Below are 22,846 nucleotides of genomic sequence, written 5' to 3'. Positions count from 1 at the left end.
GTATGTGGGGCTGAGGGAATACAGCTTTGCTTTTGCTCTGGGATTGCTTGGTTCTGTGTTGGAAGGGATTTCCCTGTCTCCAGGCCTAAGGGAATGAATGCATGGGAAGAACTGTCTTCCAGCTGAAGGTTCTCTCTCTAGCCTGTTAAATCTTTAACTACAGCTTTGTACTCATTTTCTGTGCTAAATCTTTCCTTTTGCTTTGCAAGAGGAAAGAAATTGTGCCAATTTAAAAGGCCGATAACTTTGTAAGTACATCTTACAGTTGCTTGTTTCTATCAGAGCCTGCAGTTAGCTGTGGCTGCATCATGTCATATTCCACCCTGGGCTGCTAGATTAAAACAAATGCCTGTAACCTGCACTTGTAAGCAAACTCTCCTCTGAGGTTTGAGGAAAAAATCACACCTTTCAGTATTGATTATCGTGTTACTAAAAGAAATCACAGTAAAAAGCTCTGTCCAGAGAGACTTTGAAGGAACAGCTGACCAATGGTCCAGACAGGAGTCCCTACATAAGCTTACAGAGTTTTTTAAGCAAGCATGAAACCATTTTGCTGGAGAGCTGAGCAGGAGAGAAGACTTAATCTGGGGTATAATTGTATGTCTTTGAACAAAAACAGCGTGGTTCAATGAATATTCATTAGACCTTAGTTTAAGGAACAATTACTTTTTTTTATGAGCTCAGAGCCGATTCTCATGGAAGTGAATCTGCACAGTCAGCACTGATGAGAGTGGGTTTTGAGGTGCAGAGAAGCACTGTCATTCTGCCATCCTACCTCCAACTGAGAAAGTCTTAGGCTCAGTCTCACAAACCAGAGCTTAGTCCTCTGCTGTCGAGTGTGTACCAGCTTTGCAGTGGGTTCTTAAGGTAGAGGCAGCAAGAAGCTGTTGGGTTTGAAATTCCAAAGGAGGGGCGGGGTGTAAACACATCATCTCCCACCTGTGACAGTAGTAAAGCCAACCTATTCTTGCTAATAAAAGCCACCTGGTCAATGGCCCAGTTTTCATTGCCCTGTGGCATCTCTTTCAACTCGTGCTCTCCCATGCTGTCTCGAAGCTGTGGCCAAAGCCTGTGCCCTGAAAAGGGCTGACTGCTGCTTTTCACAGCTCGTTTTGTCCTGTCCCTCTGTTCCTTAGAAGCACCTCTTCCCAGGTGAGAAACGCAGACCTGAGTGTGCTCTCTCCACTCCTGCCAGCCAGATTTGAGGCCAGCTGTGGTCGTTTTACAATCATTATTTTAAGAGTGAGAGACTAATGAGGAGGAGAGCTGGGTTTTACATTTTGATGAGAAGGTGATAACGCTCACTGCACAGACTCCCCGGGGAGCCATAGTGCTTACCATTTACCTCGCCTCCTTAGTTTTTATAGGCCTCGGGAATGAAGGTTGAGGTTTTAAGGCAGCAAAGCATCCATTAGGAAGCACTTACAGTGACCTTGGAGACAGAGTTAAGTCATTTGACACTGCCTGAAAGCAGGAATGTCCCCCCCGACCCCTTCCCTCTGGGGCTGGAAGGCACGTGGTTTCTGTATTGCACATGAGACGATTTGCTCCTTGAGTTTGGCTGTTGGGAACAGGGAGCTCCCTGTGTCCTGCTGGCCTAGGCTGCCCCCTCAGGGCTTCCTGCAGCTCAGGCTGCCCTGGAGCCTCAGCACTTGCTGCAGGGTCCCTCCAGGGAATGGGAACAGAGCTTCTGTACATCTGTGGGGCTGGAGGAGCCCCAGTGACACTGCACATCTCTTTGGTTCTGATGAGGTGCCTGGTGGGTAAGTTTCCAAGCACAGCCCACAGTGCTGGGCTATTTGCATTCAAGCTTCAGCCGTGCCCTGAGGCAGCTCCCAACGCGTGCATTTCACAGCATGAAAGCACACGCTTTCTGCTTGCAGAGTGTTGCAGGTGGGTGAGGTGGACGTGAGCATGAACACACAGCAAATGTTACAGCATTGCAGGAGGGTCACAGCCAACAAAAGGATTTGTGTTCTCCAGACCCACATCGCGGCAGCTCCAAGAACAAACCCTGGGCTTGGAGTTCTGAGGCTTCTCCTTTGTGAGCAATTTATCTCCTGTGCTGACAGCTCACTATTGACTCCTCGTCCTCCTGAAGAGGAGCTGTCCTGCCTCATCAGCTTTAAATTAGTTTTATCTTCAGACTTTCCTATTAATAAGCTCTTGTCGCAGTGTCATTATTTGATATCTGTTTTCTGATGTTCTCCATTAATGGCTCTGTATCTTGCCACACTGTTTTTCCCTCCTGGCCACTCCATTTGGTCATTGGACATGCACAGGGCAGCCCAGTGCTCGTGTGCCAGTACACCCCAATGGAGGTGGCTGTGAACCTGCAGAGTGGGTCTGGAATGCTGGCAGCCCTTTGGGTTTGGGGGAAAAAAAGAGGTATGTGTACCTGTGGTTTGAGGTCCTGTTGTGCAGCGAAGGGATTGGGACCTGGAGCTCCCACTCAGCGTGGTCACAGCTCAGGGCTCCCCTGCTCACAGCTCTCATGTTAATGGGGATGAGAAGGGCACCTGGTTCCTTGTCAGAAAACCCCGATAGGAGAACCAACTGCTGCACAGTGGCATTGCTAATGAAGCTATCAGGGTGCTTCAGGGCCGCTCGTGTTCCGTGTTATGTCTGCTATCTGCAAAGTCAGGTCACAGGGAGAATGAGCTGCCCAGCCCCTGTTGTTGACTTGCATGCAGAAATTACGCAGCAAAGTGCCACCAACTGCAAGATCTGTCATTTGCAGCAGTGCCTACAGCACTGTTTTTAGGCTGATTAATATTCAGAGCACTGCTGTGAAAACGAAAAGCCAGACAGAACGGTCCTCCTCCCCTTTCTGCATCCGCGAAGATGCCAAGGGGAATGGCTGAGGCGAGGAAACAAACACAGCATTCACTTTCTGTTGAGCCGATGCGGGTCGTGTGAGCCTAAAGGAGGTACTCCATCTTCTGCAGGTTGTTTCCCTAGGACTGGGAGCACAGCACCTCAAGGCATCGCTCACAGCAGTGAGTTCCATCTCTCCCTTGCCCCGCAGCCCCTTCCCAGAGCCGCTGAGGGACCCCCAGCCCCGCGGCTTCATCCTGCAGGTGCCTAATTTAGCAGGAAAAAAGCCACGTTCTATCATCAGAAATGATTCGTGTGGGACTCATTGGGCCAGCAGCAGTTGGGGCTTTGGGGACCTGGAGCACCGGTTCAGTGCTTCAGGGTCTCTGGGTGGCTGTATGGGGTGGGGGGCACAGCTGCACCCGACGCCTTTCATTGCAGCCCCTCCTTTGTGGGGGGGTCTGGGTGTGCTGCCCCCTCCAGCAGCATTAGTTTGTGTTCAAGCAGTGTTGGTTCGCTGGTGGGAGAAGGGAATAAAAGAAGCTCGGGGACAGGGGCAGAATAAATCTGCATACATACAAAAGAGGGGAAAGTTTATTCCTCTCATTGATCGCATTTCTGCAGCTCTGCCCCTGACTGCCCCTTGCAAGCACGGCGCTCCGCGAGCTGAGGAGCAAAACCCTCACAAATGCAAAGCTCCTTTGGAAAGAACCCAAACCACGTGCTGAATGCAGATGAGGAAAAAAGTCCTTTTTTATTGCCAGGAGCAGCAGAGGGGTGCAGGTCAGCCTCACCCACAGCACAGCGCGGGGCAGGGGAGCATTCACCTACTGCCCACTGCTGGGGTCGATGCCTGCAGCTGGGATAGGAGAGCATGGTCAGAGCCCCCCCCGACCCCACGAGCCCCCCCACCCTGCTGTGCTCTGCCCGTGCCCGGCTCTGTGGGCTGAGCTGATTTGTTGCCCTGAGGAATTGGGCCCTGGGGAAGCTGGGACGGCTTCCAACTCTGCCTTCCTTCCTCTCTATATTAACTTCGCCTGCATATGAAGCTGAAAGCTCTTCCAATCACCTCTGCAAATATTAATTAATCCTCGCAGCATCCCGAGAACCATTATTCACTCCCACTAGGTAAATATTATGAGATCCTTTTATAAGAGGTGAAGCGCCTTTCCCAGGGATGTACGGAGCAGCAGTGTGCAGAACTCATCACCTCCTGCTGCCCACACCCTCCTGTCCCCCTGTTCCTTGTCCCTCTGTCCCCATCCCAACGTCCCTCTGTCTGTCTGTCCCCCCTATTCCCGTCCCAATGTCCCCCATCTCCGTGTCCCCTCTGTCTCCATGGCCCCCTCTGCACTCACTGCGCAGCAGCCAATCGATGAACACAGCTGGGAATGGGGATTTCTACAACGAACGAGGAGAGCTGTGAGTGCAGGAAGGTGGGGAAAGGAGAGGGGTGGGATGGGGCCGAACCCACAGCCCGCAACACCAGCGGGGCCGTACCTGCAGGTCCAGATCCATGGAGTGCTCCGAGGTCAGCGGCAGGCTGGAGAGTGCAGAATGGAGCTTCCCAAGGAGTCCAAAAGGGACAACGCCTGCAGAAAGCAAAGGGATGGGAGCAGGGCCATGTCCTGCCCTGAGCCCCCACTGCCCCGTGCCTGGGAATGCACCCCTGAGTGGGGGTGTCCCAGTGCCAAGAGGAAAAGGCTCTCGTCTTTCTGAGGTCTAAATGCTGTAGGGTCCCCATGCACTGAAAGCCATTGGTCTGGGGATGCCTGCTGGATGGCACAGCCCACAGGGAATGTTTGGGGTAAGAGTGAAAGCTTTCGATGGGCTACACACAGACACCCCATCCGCAGCCCTATGAGTTCACATGGGCACGGTGAGCACTCACGGTTGAGAAGCTGCAGCTCGGCGTTGACGATGCTGAACCAAGCATTCACTAATGGGCAAAACTGCAACGGCACAACAAGAGGAACAACCTCAGTGGGGTATCTCAGCTGTAGTAACACCTCAGCACCCTCATCTGAGTCCCACAGACTTCAAATGAAGATGGAGCCGTCCGCTCCTGGAGCATCGTTTCCTCCACGGAAAAAGCACTATAAATTGTTCAGCCCTCTTCTCCGAACAGCCCAGATCCTATTTAGCAGAATAACAGATTTTCCAGCCAGCACCTTTTCCCTAAGTGAGGCTGTCACTTCTGTTTACTGCACCTTCTCCGTGCGAGAAGGCATTTTGCCAAGCAATCGGTTACAAATCATCCCGTAACGCTGCATGATGGAATTTGAATTACTCCTAACAAATAAATCCTGACCGTGAGGAAGATCAAGGAAGCCTGCAGGATTCAGTTATAGGGCGCGGGCGTGCGTCTATGTGCGCACATATATATGAGGATGGGGGGATGTAAATGGGCGCCTTCTGATGGCAGTGGAATTTCCTGCACTCACCACCATCGGGAGGAAAGAGCAGAGCGAAGAGTTCAGCAAACCGCTCACCACGTTGGTGAGGAGCCTGGAGGGAGGAAAAGGCAGGGATGGAGCCGTCACTGCTCTCAGGAGGCAGACAGGGCTGAAACGCTCGGCTGGGGCCGATGCCGGGAGCTTCTCCCCGATGGCAAAGGATGCTGCGAGCCCACAGCTCCCCCAGGCTTCGGCAGGAGCTATCGGCACTCTTTGTATCTGCTCAGCATCATCTGACCCTTAACATCTAAATCTGTGCCCACTGCAAACATCCCAGAGCTCGCCTACGGCAAAGGGCTGACCCACAGCACAGGGCTGACCCACACCTCATCCTGCCCATTGTTTTAACTATTTCCACGTGCACATCACAGCATCCCATCTCCTTACACAGATTCTTCAAAAAAAGAGGCTTTTCTCTGAGCAGAACCCCACGGTTTCCCGATGGCTGTACCACCAGCTCCCACTCACCCTGCCCACTGCCCACTGCCCATGGAGCCATCCCGCTCTGGGGAGCGTGGGCAGCTCTGGCTGAGCCCAGTATGAAGGAGGGAAGCCCTGCGTGTCTGTCCTTGCAGATCACCCTGGGGATTCAGGCTGAGGGGCTGCACAGCACCATAAAACAGCACAGCACCGGTGAATGTGGCGCTCACCCCTTCCGCAGGGTGACCTTAAAGCCGCCGAGCAGGTTCCTGCAATCCTTCATCACCAGCCTGAGGTCACCAGGGCTGCCTTGTGTGAGCGCAATGTGGGACGTGATGTTCGTTTCCAGTGAAGATCCGCTCAGAAAGAGAAATATTCTGGAAAGTGAGGAGACAGCACTGCGGCTCTGAGGGCGATGGAAGAGAGCAAAGCCCACCGAGGCTGCAGATCTGAAATCGCAGCAGCTGCAGGGCTCTATTTGGTGCACAGCTCCCTAAGAAATAACGCCTGCAGACGCTTCTGCAGCCCCCGCCCCCCCGCCGTGCCCCACTCACCCGGGCAGGCTGAGCTTCAGCCTCGAATACAGGTTCAGAACCAGCTCGCCCCCAGGCAGCACCTTCCATGACACACGGGCTCTCTCCAGGTTCAGTACCTTCAGCCTGCCAGGAAGCAAAGCCCATGAGCTGGGAGCCAGGCACCAGTCCTGCAGCCCCCAGACCAGTTCCCTGTGTGGGTATTCCCAGCTGAAATGTGCAGGCAGGGAAGGGGCGCTGTGGTGTTAAACCTCCAGGCTCACACGAGCTGTCACGGGGTCAGGGAAGTCGGTGTACGGCTCAGAGCTCTGCGATGAGCACCGTTGCTGTGCATCTGCTCCCACTCACCAGGCAAAGCGCTGCGATGGCTGAGGGACAGCAGCACTGCTCCCTCCTTGTCCCAGCAGCGCTCCGAGCCCTCCTTGTCCCAGCAGTCCTTCTTGTCCCAGGAGCCCATCCAGCCCAAGCAAACTTCCATTGCCCCCTTGGCCGAGCAGCCCCGTGCCGAGCAGCCCCTTCTCTCCAAGGATGCCACTGTCGAGGAGTCCTTCCCCACCGAGGAGCCCTGTGCTGAGCAGACCGCTGCCACCAGGCTGTCCTCCTGCAACAGTCAGACTGTGTCACCGTGCCAACTTGGCTGCCAGGAGCCCTCCTCCCCCAGGTGTATGCACACTGCCGATCTGCCTCACCCAGCAGCCCTGTGCCAAGGAGCCCCGCGCTTTGGGGTTCACCTCCAGTGCCTTCACTGCCATCTGCGCTTGGGCTCTTCTTGCCCAGGAGCCCTGTGCCCAGCAGCCCACCTTCCCCGAGGAGGCCGGTGCCCAGCAGACCTCCTGCAGCAAGCAATCCCAATTACCAAGCAATCCCAATTACCAAGCAATCCCAATTACCAAGAAATCGACTTTCACTGCCGGAAAGAATTTCACGGAGGGGGAAATTTGTTTCAGGGACACTGTGAGCAGGAGGACCCCATTGCCTTTGTGCAGGAATATCCAGCCCAGGTGAAGCATATGTCCTGCATCAGACAAAGCTGCACCTCGGGCAGGTCTGTGCCAGGCACCTCACTGCCCACAACACCACTGCCAGCCATGGGCTCACACTGCTCATCTGTTACTGAGCAAATACACCATGCCACCCCATCCTCCATCCCACTGGGGCTCTTGCTGCCTGAGAGGTGCTGGCCTTTCATTCCGACTATGTGGGAATGGCACATCTGTCCTTATCAGCTAAAGCCCTTTTACAGATGGGGTGAGCCCCGCCAGCAGCCCAGTGTGGGCAGTTTGGCATTGTCGGGGTCCTGCAGCCTCCAAAGCCAAAGGTGTCACCATCAGCTCTGTGGGATATCCTCTGGGCACGGGAGGCTCAGCAGAGGAAAGAGGGATTGATGCCCTGTGCTGGGTGCTTTGCCCTCCAGAAGGGGAGCCCCAGGGGTGGGTAGAGCCCCATGCACGGTTCCCCCTACGAGCTGCCATCCCCAGGGTCCTCCCCCCAGCAGCTGAAACGTGGGGATGCAGCACCAACACTTCATGACACAACACACACCAGCACTGTGGGGACAGAACCCCGAGCTCACCATCCGAGGGCTGTGCACGGCTGGAGCCCAGGATGCCTCCCAAGCTGAGAAGCCCCCAGCAGGGGGGTAGAAGGCCTCCAAGAAGGGTGAGACACCAGAGCGTCCGCATCTCCATCCCAGCACCTGCCAAGAGATCGCGTCACAGGGACATGGCCCTGTGTGCCCATTACTCCACACCACCCAGCACCAGGGACTGCCATGCCCCCATCCCACCCCTGTCAGAGGTTCCCGAAGCAGGGACACCTCACACCAGGGCTCATTCCCATGCCCGGCACAGAGCATCCACATGGCACGCAGGGAGGCTGCGGGGAGAGGAACGGCGCTGCGGAGCGAGCAGAAGAAGAGGAGGAGGACCTTGGATCGAGGAGATGGATCGCTTCAACCTGCTCCGGAACGGCCCTGAAATGAGAGCAGTTAAAGGGGCACAGCCAGATAAAAAATGGTACGTGTCAAAGCTGTGTCCTTCTGCAGCTCGTGGAGAGCACCTTGCGTTATTAAAGCTCAAAGCACAGCCAAAATCAGCTTCACTTCCCCGTAGCCGAGCTGTTTGTTGTTCCCACTTTGCTCCACTCATCCTTTAAGGGCCCATTCTGCCGTGTCGGAGCTGCCCACGGCCCGGTGGGTCACCCAATGGGATCTCCCTGTGCCACTCCTGGGGCTGCCACACCGTGGTTGTGGGAAGGAAGGAAGGAAGGAAGGAAGGAAGAAAGGAAGGAGTCAGTGAGGCAGTGCTGTGCTCTCCATTCCACCAACACCCACCTTTGTCCCAGCAGCGTCTCCTCGACGAAAGACAGCATTGGAGCTGCATATTGCAGCGCATCAGCACTGAGAAATAATGTTATTTAGGTCACTCGGAACAACTTCTTCACCTGCTCCGCATACGTTTTAACAATCCCTCTATGACAGCTCTCGGCACAATTAAATCAGGCTTTAATTCACCGGTCTGCCTTCTGCATTTCCCTTTGATCAGCACGTAATGATGCACCGCTCCTGCAGCTGCGATTATTGAGCAGAGGAGAAAGATAGAGGCTGGAGCAGCTTCGATTGAGAGCGGTGTCAAATAAAATCAGTGGGATTTGTCGGAGGGTCCCTGCAGGACGTGTGCAGCATGGCAAGAGGCTGCCAGAATGCTTTCAGGTCTTTAAAAGGAACTCTTAGAGAGAACGTGTGCGACAGCAGGGAAATAGCCGTGCAGGTGTGGGCCGTGCCCACCTGGCTGGCAGCACTCATACCAGAGCGGAGCATCTCCCACGTGCAGAACGTTGGTCCGGTTTAGCAGCCAGCTGAGATTAGAGCTGAGATGCTGAGGATTGCCCTGCATCCCGGGCAACAAGAGTAATTAAAGAGCCCCGCTCGTTTCTTCCAGCCCGATCGGTGTAATAAACTTAACAGCACGAAAATAAAGGTGGGATTTGACGAGGAAGAGCTCTGCTGGCTTTAAAAATTAATTTTCATCAATGATTAAAGGCTGCTGCAGAAATCAAAGGAAAGCAACGCCGTTAGGGCTCATACACCCAGGGGTGCTGCCAGCACCGAGTGCCCGTGTCTGCACACTGCAGGAGGAGGGCTGCCCCCGGCAAGCACACTGTGCACGGCAGCTGAGTGAGGCTGATCAAATGAGGTCGTTGCCAACCAGAGGGTGTGTGGGTTTGTGCACTGCTAAGGGAGAGCCACGCGCTGCCCGGAGGTGAGCAGGAAGGCGGCTGTGCCCCAAAGGGACATCCGGGCAATAAGAGGAGGTTTGAGAGGGAACGAAATAAATGGAAATAAATAGAGCTGGGAAGGGAAAAAAGAATGGGAAAGATGGCAGGAGAAGCCCACGTCAGCTCCGGGGGGCTCTCGGGGGGTGCAGGGCTGGCAGAGAACAGGCTGGAAGGCAGCAGTGTGAGAGCAGTCCCAGTGTGCTCCCTGCAGCCCAGCAGCGCTCAGTGCCTTCCCCAGGAGCAGAGCAGTGCTGGGAAGGTGAGGAGGTTTTACACGGAGCGGTTGGGATGGGGTCACATAACCCCACGTGTAACGTGCCCACGTTAGATTGCAGAGCCCACCACATCCTGCCGAGCGTCTGCAAAAGGAAGAGTCCAGAACGCAACATTCAGAGGCAACAACCACCCGTGTTTCCTTCTGTATTCAAAGCTACACAGGGAGGACGTGATGCTTTTGTGGAGGAGCTGCTTTGCTCGCGTTGGCGCGGAGGGAAGTGCTGGTGGGCAGCATCAGGCTGGGCTCCCATCCTGGGGGCAGCCGGGCAATGTGTGGCTCACGCCGACAGCACGAGGAGGTCCTGGTGGGGCAGAGGGCTCAGTGTGATGTGGGGCGTTCCCGTGCCTGGGGAGGAGGGGTGCAGAGGGCAGTGCTCACCTCGATGACGTAGATGTCAGCGTTGGTGAAGTCGATGTTCAGCAGGCGTGGGAGCGGCACCCCATGGCCCAGCACAGCTGTGGGACAGCAGCATGGTTAGCACAGCCCTGCCCACCCCCTTCTCCCGTGCCCCCCGATCAGCACTGGGTGCCTCAGCTCCCCCGAGGTGGATGAGGCACCAAAGCTTTCTCACCATTCAGGGCAGGCAGGAAGGCAGCATCGAAGACCTTGTTGATCAGCATCTCCAGCAGCGAGATCTGCAACGAGAAGAGGGGTCCCTCGTGCCTCACCCTGTCCTTGGGGTGTGGGGACGCTCCTCGCACACTGCTGCTCCAGCTCTACCACCCAACTCATGCAAACTGCTTAGAAACTGGAGGTGCACGCAGAGGAATGCAGCCCCTGTGCCATGCTGAGGCTTCCTCAGCTCCGGTACCAAACCCACAGTGCTGCAGTGGTGCCAAATGCTTTGGGGATCCCTGCTTTGTTTGTGTGTGCCCCAACACCAACTGGTGCCAGTGAGTGGGATGGTTTCCATGTCCCATTGCTACCTTTCCCCACACAGATCTATGGGTTTTTTTCCCCAAAGATTGCTCATGGATCATCCATGGAGCAAACGCATCTGCAGAGGTGAAAGAAAGGCCCTATTAAAAATGCAACACAAAAACGACACTGCATAATCGGCCCTTAATTCTCCCAGCCAATCTGTGTCGGCACTTTGCTCTCTGCAGTAGATGTCACGCGTTGCTGAGGCTGCTCGTGTCCTTACATCAAAATCACCAATGGATGAAGACACCAACGAGAGCTCAGTCCTGCAGAAGAAAGCAGAAGCAAAGCGAGGGGTGGGGGCCCATCCTACCATCACGTCCCACCCCACGCCAGCAGGAACAGAGGCAGAAAGCAGCATCCTACTTCTCAAGGCCGGCAGTCATCTTCAGTTTGTTGGCCTCAACAGCAAACTGAGCCAGCAAGGACGCATCCTGCAGCCAGGGGACAGGCGTGGGTTGGCCATGCAGGAGGCAGCTGCCCACTGTTGTGCTCCAACACACGTTGGCACAGCTGCCCCTCTGTACGTACAATATTCAGAAGGCAGAGAAACTTCTGCACGTCGGCCGAGTGGATGGCCACCACCTCTGCTGTAGCCTGGAGCTGGATGGCAGCTTTATCTTTCTTTAAGGTCACCACGGGTGCTTTGGGAACTGCGATTTTCAGCAGCAAGTCGCACGGCTCAGGGTATGCCTTAAGAACCTGCAGCACCCGGAGGCAGAAAGCCTATGGTGAGCAGGCAGAGCAAGCACACTGGGAGCAATAGGGTAAGGATGGGGTCGGCTGCCTGCTGGGCAACATCTGCTGCTCTCGGGGATGGATTTGCTCCTGTGCTGCTCCAGCTCAAGGATGTTCACCACTGAACTCAAGCCAGGTGGGAGCTCAGCCACTGGGGCGCCCCGAACCCTGCTGGGAATGTCTGGTCCCGGCCGTGGGGTGCTGCAAGGGGCTTTGGTGACCGGGGAGGTACAGGGGACAAGGTGACAGAGCCAGCTCTGGCCTGCTGTGGTTTCTGACTTCGGAACAAAGTCAAAGCTCTTCCATCAGACACACGAGATGATGAAGCAGGGGCTGCCCTGTCTCTGGGTGCTCCCCACACCGGGATGCTTGCAGTGGGAGGTGGAACCAGGACTCACCGCAGGAACCAGGGCTCCAAGCGTCGGCGTTGTCAGCGGTGGGAGCTCAGGATACTGGCACAGACAAAGGGGGAAATGTTGCATGGGTGCATGCTGGCTTTCAGCAGGGATCTCCTACTTTGTCCCAGTGATACACAAAGACCACATGGCCCATCGCTCTCAGAGATCAGAGATCCTGATAAGTGCTACAGCACTGCAAATCGAGAGCAGCTTGCTGCAACCCTGAGCTTTCTGAATGTCAGAGGCAGGCAGTGCCAGCGCTCACCATGGCATTGGAGATGTCCAGATCCAGAGCTCCTTCCTTCTGCAGGGCAGCCAGCACTGAGCTGAGGAAGCTCACAGATAGGCCCAGCTGGGAGGAGCTGCTGTCAGGCATCGGTGGCAGAGGCGGCATGGGGACCCGTGGAGGTGTGGGGACACTTTCAGGTCTTCCCAGTGGGTAGTCGACCAGACCTCCTGCCACCCGGCCGACCACAGTCTGCAGTTACAGGGAAGGAAGCACGAGCCAAAAGGTTGCAGCAGTTGCAATATTTGCCTTCACGGTTAACTTCCATGTTCCATGGATGTGAGATCAGCGTACGCATGGCCAACTCAGATCCCATTGCATTTCCTTCTCCAGAAGCTCATGAAATGTGAACCCCGTGACGATAGCGGCGCAGGTGCAGGGCATGGAGCCAGGACCTCTGTGACCCTCTCACACCCCCCTCGGGTCTGATGTGTGTGAGCACAAGCACAGCCCAGGAGATACACCCAAACCCCATGAGATATCACAGAGCAGAAGGTGCAGGACTTACATTCAGGTCTACTTCGAGGAACTGGCCGGTCACCAGCGGCAGGCTGGACACGGTGTACTGGATACTGCCCAGCAACCCCAGTGGCACCAGTGCTGGTGGAGGGGATGTGGTTAGGTGGCTGCTGCAGCTCTGCAGCACAGAGGTCACCCCAAGCAGGCTCTGCCTGGATCTGAGAGCTCCATGCTGCTGGCAGAGGGGCTGCAGCATCACAGCCTCACTGCACCCAGCACGACCCAAGGGAAAGGCAGGGTAGGAGGCTCTGCTACTTACAGTTGACCAGCCCCAGCTGATCATTGACAAGTCCCAGGGCAACATCGAGTATCGGGCAGAGCTGTGGGGGGATCAGAAGCTGCTTACAGCTGGGCACAGCCCTACAGCCCTGCATCACGTGCACCAACTGAGGTGGGCCCTGGCTTGGCTGACGCAGAGCTGCACCATGAAGGTTTTTCCTTCCATCATACCAGATTAGGAAGAAGCCTGTTCAGGACACCAGCCAGTAAATTATCCACAACTGGGAGCAGGCTGTGGAAAAACAAAGGATCTCCATGAAAACAACAAAAAAGCTTGCTTCAAGGTAAATGAGTTCTAAACAATTCCCTGCAAAATGAGTGCAGAGCAGACCTCCTGGAGCAAGGCAATTGCAGCAGCAAAGTGCACTGTGTATGCTTGGATTTTGCATGAGATAAGTCTAATTGGCATCTCAAAATAGCCAGTGGGAAGTTCAGTGCTGCCTTTTATCTACTGGTCTATAGGTTCCTTAAATGAGCAGCGGCAGCCTCAGCCCGAGAGCTTTTTGTGCTTCACATGCCAAACGCTTACACCTCAGAGGACCCCACGCAATCTCAGGTGAAATGACCTCAAACACAGCACGAGGGACAGAAACGCCCCTCAGGATGTCACGCACCCTCTCAGCAGTCTGACTTTCATGCCTCCGAGGAGCGTGTTGCATTTTTCCACCACCAGTCTGGGGTAGCCGGTGCCATCCATGGTCAGCCGGACCCGCGAGGTGATGTTCACTTCCACAGCGATGTCCAGCAGACCCAGGAGGCTGTGAGGGGTAGCAGAGCAGCTCAGCCCTCCACCCCCTGGCAGCCAGGCTTGCAGGGCGGTGGGGCACAGCCAGACACACCTTCTGCCATTGAGGGCCACCCGCGTGTAGAGGTTGAGGTGGAAGCCGATGCCGGGCAGGAGCCGCAGGGACACCGTGGGCAGCGTCAGCTCCACGATCCTCAGCCTGTAAGGACAGCAAGGGCACCCTGTTTTCTCAGCTGTTTTCCCGCTGTATCAGAACTTGTGCTCTGGCTGCCTTATGACTGCTTGTCCTTGTGCTTCTGCTTTGAGAGTTAAAGCAGGAGATCTGCCGGCAGCCCGGCAGTGGGTTGGAAGCGGTGCTGATGCACAGCTCCGAGCTCCCCCTACGGGAAGCAGCTCCAGGCTCCAAAGCCTCACACCTCTGAGAGGTCCTTATGCAGCCTCAGTGTCAACCTGGAGGGTCTTACTGGCATCACTGACACCGAACCATCACCACCCGACCGCACCTGAGCTTCTGCACCCAGCGGTGCTCAGAGCTCTGCCAGGAGCCACACTTACCCCGTGAGCCCCTGCGCTGTGCTGAGCAGGCCTCCGTCCCCAAGGACACCCAGCAAGCCTCCTCCGAGGAGCCCAGCTGTGCCGGAGGGGCCTCCATCACCCAGCAGAGCCCCCTGCCCCTCTGCTGCACCCGGCACATCCACAGGAAGGGACCCCCTGGGGACAGGCCAGCTTCTGGGAGGGGGACGGCTGCGGGGGGCCGTCCAGGAAGCATCCCCATCACCACGGAGACCACAACCTGCATCACCCCCTCCACCAAGGAGATTGGCGCCATCACCTCCACCCAGCAGGCCACCCGTCAGCCCCCCCAGCAGCCCCCCACCACCCAGCAGGCCGCCAAGCAGCCCCCCGCCACCCAGGAGGCCCCCTCCGTGGCTGTCCTGCTGTGCTCTGCTTCCATCCATCCCGCTGATGGGCAGATCTCCGAGGGCTCCTTGCAGGACTGCACCGTGTTGCAGGGAACCTGCAAGAGCTGGAGAGCCACAATGGGTTAAGCACACAGGGTCAGGGTGGGGGTCGGGGGGGTTTGTGCTCTCCATCCCGGTCACCGCCTGCACCAACCCCTGCCTGTACTGTGATATTTGTACCCAGCCCAGGAAAAGGGCTCGGGCACCATGTAGGTGCTGGGGCAGGAGCACAGTGCCCAGGAGAATGTGGAGGTGGGACAGCAAGGGGCCTGGCATAGTGACGGGGCATGGCATGGTGGCAAACCCTTAGGCAAAGGTCTCACACCTCTGCAGAGGAGCAGCCCCCAGGAGGTGCAGCTCCTAGAGAAGCAGCATCACTGCTATGTCCCTGTCAAGTGGGAGCCCTTCTGGAAGCCTGGCTACTTGAAATTTCCAAGATAAAGGCTCAGGATTCAATTTGAGGAGGAGGTATGCATGCAACCCTCAGGCTCCTTTGCCCCAGTGCCACCCCCCTCCCTCTCCGGCCTAGCTGGGCTGCACAGCATCTCAAACCCAGGATCCTGCTGTCACACTCACCATCACTCAGAACACCTTTGTTGAGGCGGAGGACAGCATCTGTTGGCAGCTGGCTCAGGGCTGGGGACAGCAGGGCATAGAGCACAGCGATGCTCAGAGCCGTCAGCATGGTGTCCTCTGGCGTGGCAGGGTGGGATGCAGGGCACAGCTCGCACTGCTGGCACAGAGGCAGCCAACAGCAACCTGGGGAGGGAAACTGGGAAGAGAGGAACCCCGGAGGGGTTCTGAGCAAGGTGCACATCGTTCAGTGAATAGAAAATCTGAGCTTTAGGAGAACCAAAAGCCTTCGTGTGTCTGAGCCCCATTCAGCAAACAGATTTGGATGCACGTGAAGAAGGGTAAAGAGGGAGGGCACCCCCCGTAGGCACGTCTGCAGGCAGGATTGCTGCACAGCCACAACACCTGTGTGCTCGCTGCCACTCACACGCAGCCGAGCAATGTGCTCCCTTCCATCTCCGGTCGCTGTGACATGATTGTAAACTTGCAGTGCAAAATCATTGCTCATAACCCAGAGGCTGCTCCACGCTTCCCCTGCTGACCCCCGCCCTGTGTGCAAACTCATCGCGCCGCAACACAGTTTGCACTGCAATGCAGCCTTTCAGCTCTGCTTCAATACCTGCTTTTCTGAGCTTACAGCTGAACCAGAATCACTTACCTACATTTCTGCCATGGCTGGTAGCTTCCCCTCGTTTGTGTTGTTTTTCTCACTCATCAGAGCACAGCATAAGGCTGGTAGTAAAGCTCTGCACCCCGACTGCACCACCGTTACCTGGCCCTATCCCGTCTCCGGTCTTCCTGCTCCACTCCTGGCCTGGGGGGGGGGACCTCGCAGCTCACCCACCCGTCACCTCCTCGCTGTGAGGAACAGGGGGGCTCTTATATAGCAAAACTGCTGCAGGGAAAGCGGAAGGATGCCTAAAGGTGGACTGGCGGGTTGAGCACATCCAGGAGCATTTGCGGATTTCCTGTATTCCAGTACAAACGAGGATTTGTGTGCCGGGGCTCAGGGTTGAGCAATAGGTCACTGGATCCCTCCTTATCGGCAGTGCCGTTTGCCAAGAGCTCAGGAACCCCAGGAGCACAGAGCTGCCACCAGGCCCATAGGAGATGCTGGAAAACCACCCCGTTCCATGGCTGTGTGGGCACAGCCAGCCAACAGCCGCATCAGGGCGCGGACACAAACCACACACACCTGTGGGTGCTTTTTCAGGCCCTGCCCAGCTTTCCAGTAAGCACAAAGGTAGGAGCCAGAAAAACCCCAGGAGACATTTAATGCTCAACCTGAGAAGCAGCTCCCCAGAATTATCCTGCCAGCCTGTGCTGCTGCCCCAGCCCTGAACGCATTTCTGCAGCCACAGGAAAGCGCCTGCGTGCTGAGAAGCATGGATTGGGTGTCAGCCCATGGATCACAGCAGTGCTTTTGTCCTGGTGCCTTGGATGGCTAATGCCTTCCCGAGATAAAACACATTGCTCAGACCCCAGCTAAAGCTATCCAGTGCATCTTATGTAACGGGGGCAAAATACATCCGGAAACAAAGCAGTGGGAATGCAGAGCTCAGCTCGTGCCCGGCTCCAAAGGCGAGCAGTGGTGCTCCTTCCCAGTCCTGCTCTGCTCCTGTTCTGCCACCAAGGTTCAGCCCTGTTCCCTGTGCTCCAGGCAGACCGTGCTGCCTCTGCCCACAGCCCTGAGCTTCAGGAACGTGTTCCCCAAGGTGCCAGCTTACCAAATTCTTTGCTCTTCGAACCACTTTGCTTTCCCATGGCCGTACAGTGCAGGGGCACTGCAGAGACTAACGGGCCCTGGCAGCTGGAGCCTCACATCCAATGAATATTCAGAGAGAAATATTGACGCAGTGAAGGGCTTTATTGAAAGAGCAATTTGAGAGCAACACTGCTGCCTAAACGACAGCTGCGGTTCCAGGCTTTGGGTGTTAGAATTGGCCACAGAAAGACCCCCCTGACATCCAGCAGCTGAGCAGCATCCCCTGTACGGCAGTTTGGGCTGCAGCAGGATGGACAGAGCAGAAGCAGCCCTCTCTCTGGGGACACAGTGACAATCTGAGATGGTGCTCAGGAGAAAATAAAGACAAAGCAATTGGGGATGGCCGGGACTCTGTGGGGAACCATCTGTCCCATCCCAGGAGCAAAGTGGAGGTTCCTCTGGTACGAGCTGGTTTCAGAGCTCTTTTCTCTGGTTGATCACGAAAGTGTTCTGCCAGGAAGAAGGACAAAAATGACTCCGTTTTCTCCCTCGGGTTTTCCCAGCTCTTCCCTACACCCCACCAGCCCAGTTTTGCACAGGGGGACCCCACAGGAGGAACAGCAGCTCCTCGGGACGGGGCCAGCACGAGTGTGAGCCTTACATCAGCCAAGTCCACCTGGCCGTTCTCGAAGTTGGTGTTGAAGATGTTGGGCAGCGGGATACCCATACCCACAGCGTCTGCAAGACCAAGAGAGCAGCTCATCAGAGATGAAACCCCAAAAGCGCCAGCTGGGGAGGGGGCTACGGGCTGGGTATGGAAGGGGGGTTCACCCCCGCCGTACTGTTGATAGCAGGCACATATGCAGCCGCAAGGATGTCCTTCACCCATCCTTCCAGCCGGGAGACCTGCAGTGGGAGGAGGCACGAGTCAGAGCCAGAGTGGCAGTGCTGGGGAGAGCTGAGCTCTGCACCGTGTACTTACGTTGATAGAGCCGAGCTGTGAGGATGCCAGCCTGAGACTGACCCTGCAAAAGAGAAGAACAAAGAGCAGTGCCACTGGAGTGGCTGCCACTGAGCAGCGCTCACACCCTTTTTGGTCCAGAATTTTTCCTATCCATACAAAGGTAGAGTGAAAACAACACAATGTCTTCAAAAGCCTCTCCTGACCTCAGGCAAGCTCTTCATCTGAGCTTGGTGCTGGGGCAGCTCTGAGCCCTTCGCACCCACATCGCAGCCCCATCGCCCGCAGTCAGACCCAGCCCCTGCGCCCCCCGCAGGGCTCTACCTGTCCACAGCCAGAGCGGTGCGCAGGCGGCCGCCGGAGACAGATGGGGTGATGTCCAGAACGACGTCCTGCCATGGTGACAGCAGAGGAAAGGAAGTTATTTCCCCTCAGAGAAAACCCGGAATATTCGTAAGTAACTCACGCTGTGAAAAAACACCCATCTGTGCTTAGAAATAACATTTTTTGGACGGATGGCATCACAGATCTCTCCCCAGGATTTGGAATTATTCAGCAGAAGTTTCACCTGCACGGTTACAGGCATGGCAGTGGGGCCAGGCAGTGCACTCCGATGTGCAGGGCAGGGGGTGGCTCAGGGCACTCACCGAGTCCAGGCTGAAGAGGGTCTGTGGGGGGAAGCCGGGGCGCTGTGCGAGGACATCGATGGCTGCTCGCAGGGTGGCAGTGGCCTTCCCGTCCCTCACGGCCACCGCGGGTGTGTCAGCCAGGCGCACACGCAGTGCCAGTGGCAGCGACCCGGGCAATACGGTGCTGAGCTGGAGGGAAAGGTGCCATCAGAGCCTTGGCATGGCTGGGGTCGGGGCGTCAGAAACACAGATATCACCGATGCTACGAAGGGGGCTGACCTGGGGGAAGGCTGAGAGCAGGGCTGAGGTGGTCAGCGGGATGCTGTTGGGCACCTGTAGGAGCGGTGATGGGGGTCAGCCCAGACGGGGGGTGGTGGGAGCACCCCTGATCCCTGCCCCGACCTACCGCCGAGCTGGAGATGTCCATGCTGAAGGCTCCCTGCCGCTGTGCCAGTGCCAGCACAGCACCCAGCACGCCCTGCGATAGCCCCAGCTGTGCCCCAGGACCCACAGCTGGTGGCAGAGTGACGGGCATCGACAGATCTCCTGCTGGCTCCACCACGTTGCCCTCCGCGTCCCTGAGGAGGAGCTGCAGGGACAGAGCAGGGCAGGGGGTTGACATGAGTGGTGCCACCTGTGTCATTAATCAGCACCCCAATAGTCACTGCACTGCTGTTTTCGACTGCTCTGGCACAGGCAGTGCTTGCATTCGCTGCAGCTCTCTGTGTAAAGCACTGTGACATCCGCCGGTCAGTAAGACACACTGACAATCCTTCTTGTGCAATTACAATCCCTATTAATTACATACCCAGCTTCTACAAACCTCTTACAGACGGAACCTTTTTATACATGGCGACCCATTGCTCCTGTACAAAATGCTATCACTGGGCTTTTCTGATGAACGACACCACGAGTGCTGCAATCACGCTTAATTAGCCAGCATCCAGCCGGTCTGACTCATGCTGCCCTCAAGGATCAGCAAACATGGAACAGACACGGACCCAGCAGTGGCAGGAGCACGGAGCTGGCTGGGCTGTGCTGCCCTGTGAACACCCTGCCATAGAGCTGTACCAGCACTCCTCCACAAGCAGCCACCCCGCAGAGGTCAATTACCCAAACCCAATGACTCGAAGGCAGCACTTACATTCAGATCCAGCTGGATGGACTTGTCGCCAATGATGGGAAGGGACGACAGTGTGTACTGAAGGTTTCCCAGAGCCCCCAGAGGAAGCACGGCTGCAAGACACAGGGAGGAGATCTTCTAACCTGCAAGGAGGAGCTGCCCACAAGTACTGTGGACTCCAAAGACCCCGTACTGTAGGCAGCCCTTGCTTGCAGCCAGCCCAGCCAGACAAGGGGCTGTGAGTACTGCTCTGCAGCAAAAACTGCTAAGTGCAGGGCAGACCCCAGTGGGGCGCACAGAGAGGAGGGGGCCGTCAGCACTTACAGGTGACAGAGCCCAGCAATGAGTTCACGACGCCCAGCACGGTGTCAACAACGGGGCACAGCTGGGGAAGCAGAGGGGTGTCAGGGCCCCCCAGCACACAGCAGCGTGGCTGCATGGTGTCACCAGGGCTGGGGGCTCGTCACCCCCTACTGCTCGCACTGGGATTGCCTGGGTCTGGGGCAGAGCTCCACATTGCCACTGCCACGGGTGCACAGGGGCCACCACATGAGCACATTGCTCACGTTCCAGGGGCCGTGGTGGCAGTGGGGCTGGGTGTCCCAGGTGAGCCTGCAGCTGTGCAAACAGCCCTGCCACCCACAGCGGTGACGCTCCTCGCCCAGCCTTACCAGCCTGGGCAGCACGCTCCCGAGGACGCTCTTTAAGGTTTTTTCCACGAGTGGCACTTTGGGTCTGGGTAACAGGAAAATAGGAAACAAAATGAGATAAAGGCGAGCAGCTGGAAAATGAGTGTACTCTGAACAAGAGAAATGCGAGGCCTTGCTTGCACCGTCCAGGGCCGTACATCAGTGCCCAAATATCACCCAAAACTCCCCTACAGACCTACCCAACACGGATATTGATGTCTCCAAGAAGGGTCTTGCAGTCTTCAACCACCAGCCTGAGAGCCCCCGACTTGTCCTGGGCCAGCCGCACTCTTGCAGTGATGTTTGCTTCCACCTGGAGCTGGAGCAGGCTGCCCACGGCGCTGCACAGCCCAAGGGGACACATCTCAGAGGGTTTTCTAGCCATCTGCTTTCCAACAAGATGGTGCAGCCCCTGCCCTGCTCTATGCCCCCAGTGAATGCTCCTTACCCATTGCCATCTATCAGCAGCTGGGTGTAGATATTCAGCTGGAGACCAATGCCTGGCAGGAAGCGCAGAGTTATTTTGGGGAGAGTGATGTTCACAATTCTCAGCCTGGAGTTGGAACAAGGAAAGGCAGTGAATAACATTTGCTACTTCTTACTTCCCTGGGGTCCTCTCAGCCCCCGCTGCTGTGGTTGGTCACACAGCTGTGATCCTGGGGTCCCCTGCACCCTGGGCCAGTGGGGCTCCCTTTCAGCCAGGGCCAGCTCACGATAAGCACATGCAGCCTCATGGCAGAAACTCCCAACTTCTCAACCCTCATTTATGAACTCGCCCTAAGAGGACAATGTAGGTGCCATGTCCAGACCACAGGCATGGCCAATGATGGAGAGCTGCTCGGGGACACGTCTACCACTCTCACTCACCCTGTGAGTCCTTGCACAGTTCCCAGCAGACCATCCTTGCCAAGGAGACCTCCTCCAAGAAGTGAGCCTTGACCCTGGTTACCAGTTCCTCCAAGGAGACCCCCGCCGAGGAGACCGCCCACAAGACCATCACCGCCGAGGAGACCGCCAACGGGTCCACCGCCACCAAGGAGACCGCCAACAAGTCCATTACCACCAAGGAGACCACCAACAGCTCCAGCAGGTCCATCTCCTTCCAGGAGACCACCAGCAGGTCCATCACCACCAACAAGACCACCCACAAGACCGTCATCGCCAAGGACGCCACCGACAGGTCCACCACCTCCAAGGAGACCACCCACAAGACCATCACCACCAAGGAGACCACCCACAAGACCATCACCACCAAGGAGACCACCAACGGGTCCATCACCACCTAGGATGCCGCCAACAAGTCCGTTGCCACCGAGCAGACCACCAACAAGTCCATCGCCACCAAGTAGACCACCAAGAAGTCCACTGGGGCCTAGCAGTCCACCAAGAAGTCCATCAGGGCTGAGCAGACCACCCAGTAGCCCCTGGAGAAGGTTGCCGTTGGCTAGTGGCCCTGTAATGGCTGAAGAAATGGATGAGAGGTCACTGTGAGCCACGTGCACCCAGCACACAAACAAGCTGTGTCAGCCTGGCTGATCCTTCCCCTCATCTCTGCCCCTTTTTTCTCCCCTTTATATAACAGGAGTGGTGCTCCAGCCTCTGCACAGCATCTTAAGTGCCATGTTCAGAGTGCTATATAAATGCACATCACGAGCATTGTCACTGCAGCCTGAACAGATCTGAGCCAGATCCTGATTTTCTGAACGTGGTCAAGAGACAGAAAGAGCCAAAGTGGTCTCAAAATGAAGATCAATCCTGCCTCTTCCAAACACTTACCACTTTCTAGCATGTCTTTATTCACCCTGGCAGACACCGAAGCGCTCCCAGGAAGTCCTTGAGAAGAGGTGAGCAGGCCACAAGTGAGGAAAACCACCCAGAGCACACCCATCTTCGGTCCTGGTTAAGTGGAGGAAGCAATTGCTATCAGTGATGGCTGCAGGAAACAGGAGGAGGAAGGAGGATAGAATAGGAGGAATGCCTCTCAGGGAAGACAAAGGCAGAGAGAAAGCTCCTGGTACCTCTCCATCTCTTGCAGCAGGCAAGACTAATAGTTTTTGTTAAAAAGCTCACAGTCATAACCTGACATCAAGGCCTCTCCTTTGGGAAGCACTGGGGTTTGCAGAAGCAGAAGCAAAGAGCATGCTGTTTGAGAAATAATTTTGTTCTTACCTGACCAATCTCTGCAGAGCAAGGATGTGTCCAGCTGCTGTCCCTGCCTTCTGCAGCCGATCCACAGCATGCATCCTTATATACAGAGCTTTTCAATAGGAATGAGGCAAACGATGTCACCGAGGGCATCCAGAATAGTTAGCGGGGAGCAAAACAAACAGGACATGGTTTCTGGTGACTTCCACTGCAAATATTTCCTTACAGATATTAGAAGTTGGGTAAATTATTGAGCAACGACCAATAGGTGTAGCAGCAGACGTCAGTCCAGTGCTCATGGGATGTGCACGCACCGCTGCTGGGACAGAACAGTGTGGTTTGGGGCTGTATCAAGATGTGGACGTGGCTGTGAAGACATGCTCAGGTAAAAGAA

The 22,846-nt window shown here is 56.1% G+C and overlaps 3 protein-coding genes across 4 annotated transcripts; all 3 read right to left on the bottom strand.

Annotated features, from left to right (window-relative positions):
* Nucleotides 1–3,433: 3,433 nt before the first annotated feature.
* Nucleotides 3,434–5,429, bottom strand: LOC101750367 (BPI fold-containing family B member 4-like). 2 transcript variants are annotated; one of them, XM_040650761.2, is made up of 5 exons: nucleotides 5,262–5,429; nucleotides 4,709–4,769; nucleotides 4,318–4,409; nucleotides 4,176–4,218; nucleotides 3,434–3,676 (listed from the first exon to the last, which is right to left on the bottom strand). In XM_040650761.2, the coding sequence occupies exons 1-5, from the start codon at nucleotides 5,265–5,267 to the stop codon at nucleotides 3,645–3,647; spliced, it is 234 nt and encodes a 77-aa protein (XP_040506695.2). In that variant the 5' UTR covers nucleotides 5,268–5,429; the 3' UTR covers nucleotides 3,434–3,644. The 2 variants fall into 2 exon arrangements, with proteins under 2 accessions (XP_040506695.2, XP_046759014.1); XM_046903058.1 differs by lacking the exon at nucleotides 3,434–3,676 and having other exon boundaries at nucleotides 4,193–4,409.
* A 1,299-nt stretch (nucleotides 5,430–6,728) lies between these two features.
* BPIFB4 (BPI fold containing family B member 4) lies at nucleotides 6,729–16,055 on the bottom strand. Its single transcript, XM_046903057.1, has 19 exons — nucleotides 15,973–16,055; nucleotides 15,204–15,399; nucleotides 14,221–14,692; nucleotides 13,760–13,864; nucleotides 13,535–13,678; nucleotides 13,092–13,152; nucleotides 12,901–12,961; nucleotides 12,631–12,722; nucleotides 12,102–12,314; nucleotides 11,837–11,890; nucleotides 11,232–11,402; nucleotides 11,067–11,134; nucleotides 10,924–10,966; nucleotides 10,351–10,414; nucleotides 10,158–10,234; nucleotides 8,154–10,080; nucleotides 7,800–7,922; nucleotides 6,958–7,059; nucleotides 6,729–6,827 (listed from the first exon to the last, which is right to left on the bottom strand). The coding sequence occupies exons 2-16, from the start codon at nucleotides 15,310–15,312 to the stop codon at nucleotides 10,057–10,059; spliced, it is 1,758 nt and encodes a 585-aa protein (XP_046759013.1). The 5' UTR covers nucleotides 15,313–15,399; nucleotides 15,973–16,055; the 3' UTR covers nucleotides 6,729–6,827; nucleotides 6,958–7,059; nucleotides 7,800–7,922; nucleotides 8,154–10,056.
* A 991-nt stretch (nucleotides 16,056–17,046) lies between these two features.
* On the bottom strand, nucleotides 17,047–22,669 carry BPIL3 (bactericidal/permeability-increasing protein-like 3). Its single transcript, XM_015296593.4, has 16 exons — nucleotides 22,477–22,669; nucleotides 22,084–22,203; nucleotides 21,175–21,769; nucleotides 20,756–20,860; nucleotides 20,508–20,648; nucleotides 20,290–20,353; nucleotides 19,943–20,003; nucleotides 19,640–19,731; nucleotides 18,902–19,084; nucleotides 18,775–18,828; nucleotides 18,514–18,684; nucleotides 18,191–18,258; nucleotides 17,888–17,930; nucleotides 17,748–17,811; nucleotides 17,567–17,643; nucleotides 17,047–17,415 (listed from the first exon to the last, which is right to left on the bottom strand). Exons 1-16 carry the CDS (start codon nucleotides 22,544–22,546, stop codon nucleotides 17,380–17,382), a joined length of 1,944 nt encoding a protein of 647 aa, XP_015152079.2. The 5' UTR covers nucleotides 22,547–22,669; the 3' UTR covers nucleotides 17,047–17,379.
* Nucleotides 22,670–22,846: the final 177 nt, after the last annotated feature.

This window comes from Gallus gallus, chromosome 20 (genome assembly GCF_016699485.2).
Source record: "Gallus gallus isolate bGalGal1 chromosome 20, bGalGal1.mat.broiler.GRCg7b, whole genome shotgun sequence".
NCBI classification, from domain to species: domain Eukaryota; kingdom Metazoa; phylum Chordata; class Aves; order Galliformes; family Phasianidae; genus Gallus; species Gallus gallus.
This window is presented reverse-complemented; position numbering and strand designations above follow the sequence as displayed.

Bases quoted from the DNA above. Each gene is read 5' to 3' on its own strand.
- BPIFB4 (XM_046903057.1), bottom strand. From the start codon at position 15,312: ATGCTGACGGCTCTGAGCATCGCTGTGCTCTATGCCCTGCTGTCCCCA. The intron at 14,693-15,203 runs GTGAGTGTGACA...GTGGCTCTCCAG, and splicing joins CAAAGGTGTTCTGAGTGATG to CTCTTGCAGGTTCCCTGCAA. The intron at 12,962-13,091 runs GTATGATGGAAG...ATCCCCCCACAG, and splicing joins ACAGGCTTCTTCCTAATCTG to CTCTGCCCGATACTCGATGT.
- LOC101750367 (XM_046903058.1), bottom strand. The intron at 4,410-4,708 runs GTGAGTGCTCAC...TGCTTTCTGCAG, and splicing joins CGAGCTGCAGCTTCTCAACC to GCGTTGTCCCTTTTGGACTC.
- BPIL3 (XM_015296593.4), bottom strand. From the start codon at position 22,546: ATGCTGTGGATCGGCTGCAGAAGGCAGGGACAGCAGCTGGACACATCC. The intron at 21,770-22,083 runs GTAAGTGTTTGG...CCATTTCTTCAG, and splicing joins TAAAGACATGCTAGAAAGTG to CCATTACAGGGCCACTAGCC. The intron at 19,085-19,639 runs GTAAGTGCTGCC...CTGTCCCTGCAG, and splicing joins CCATCCAGCTGGATCTGAAT to CTCCTCCTCAGGGACGCGGA.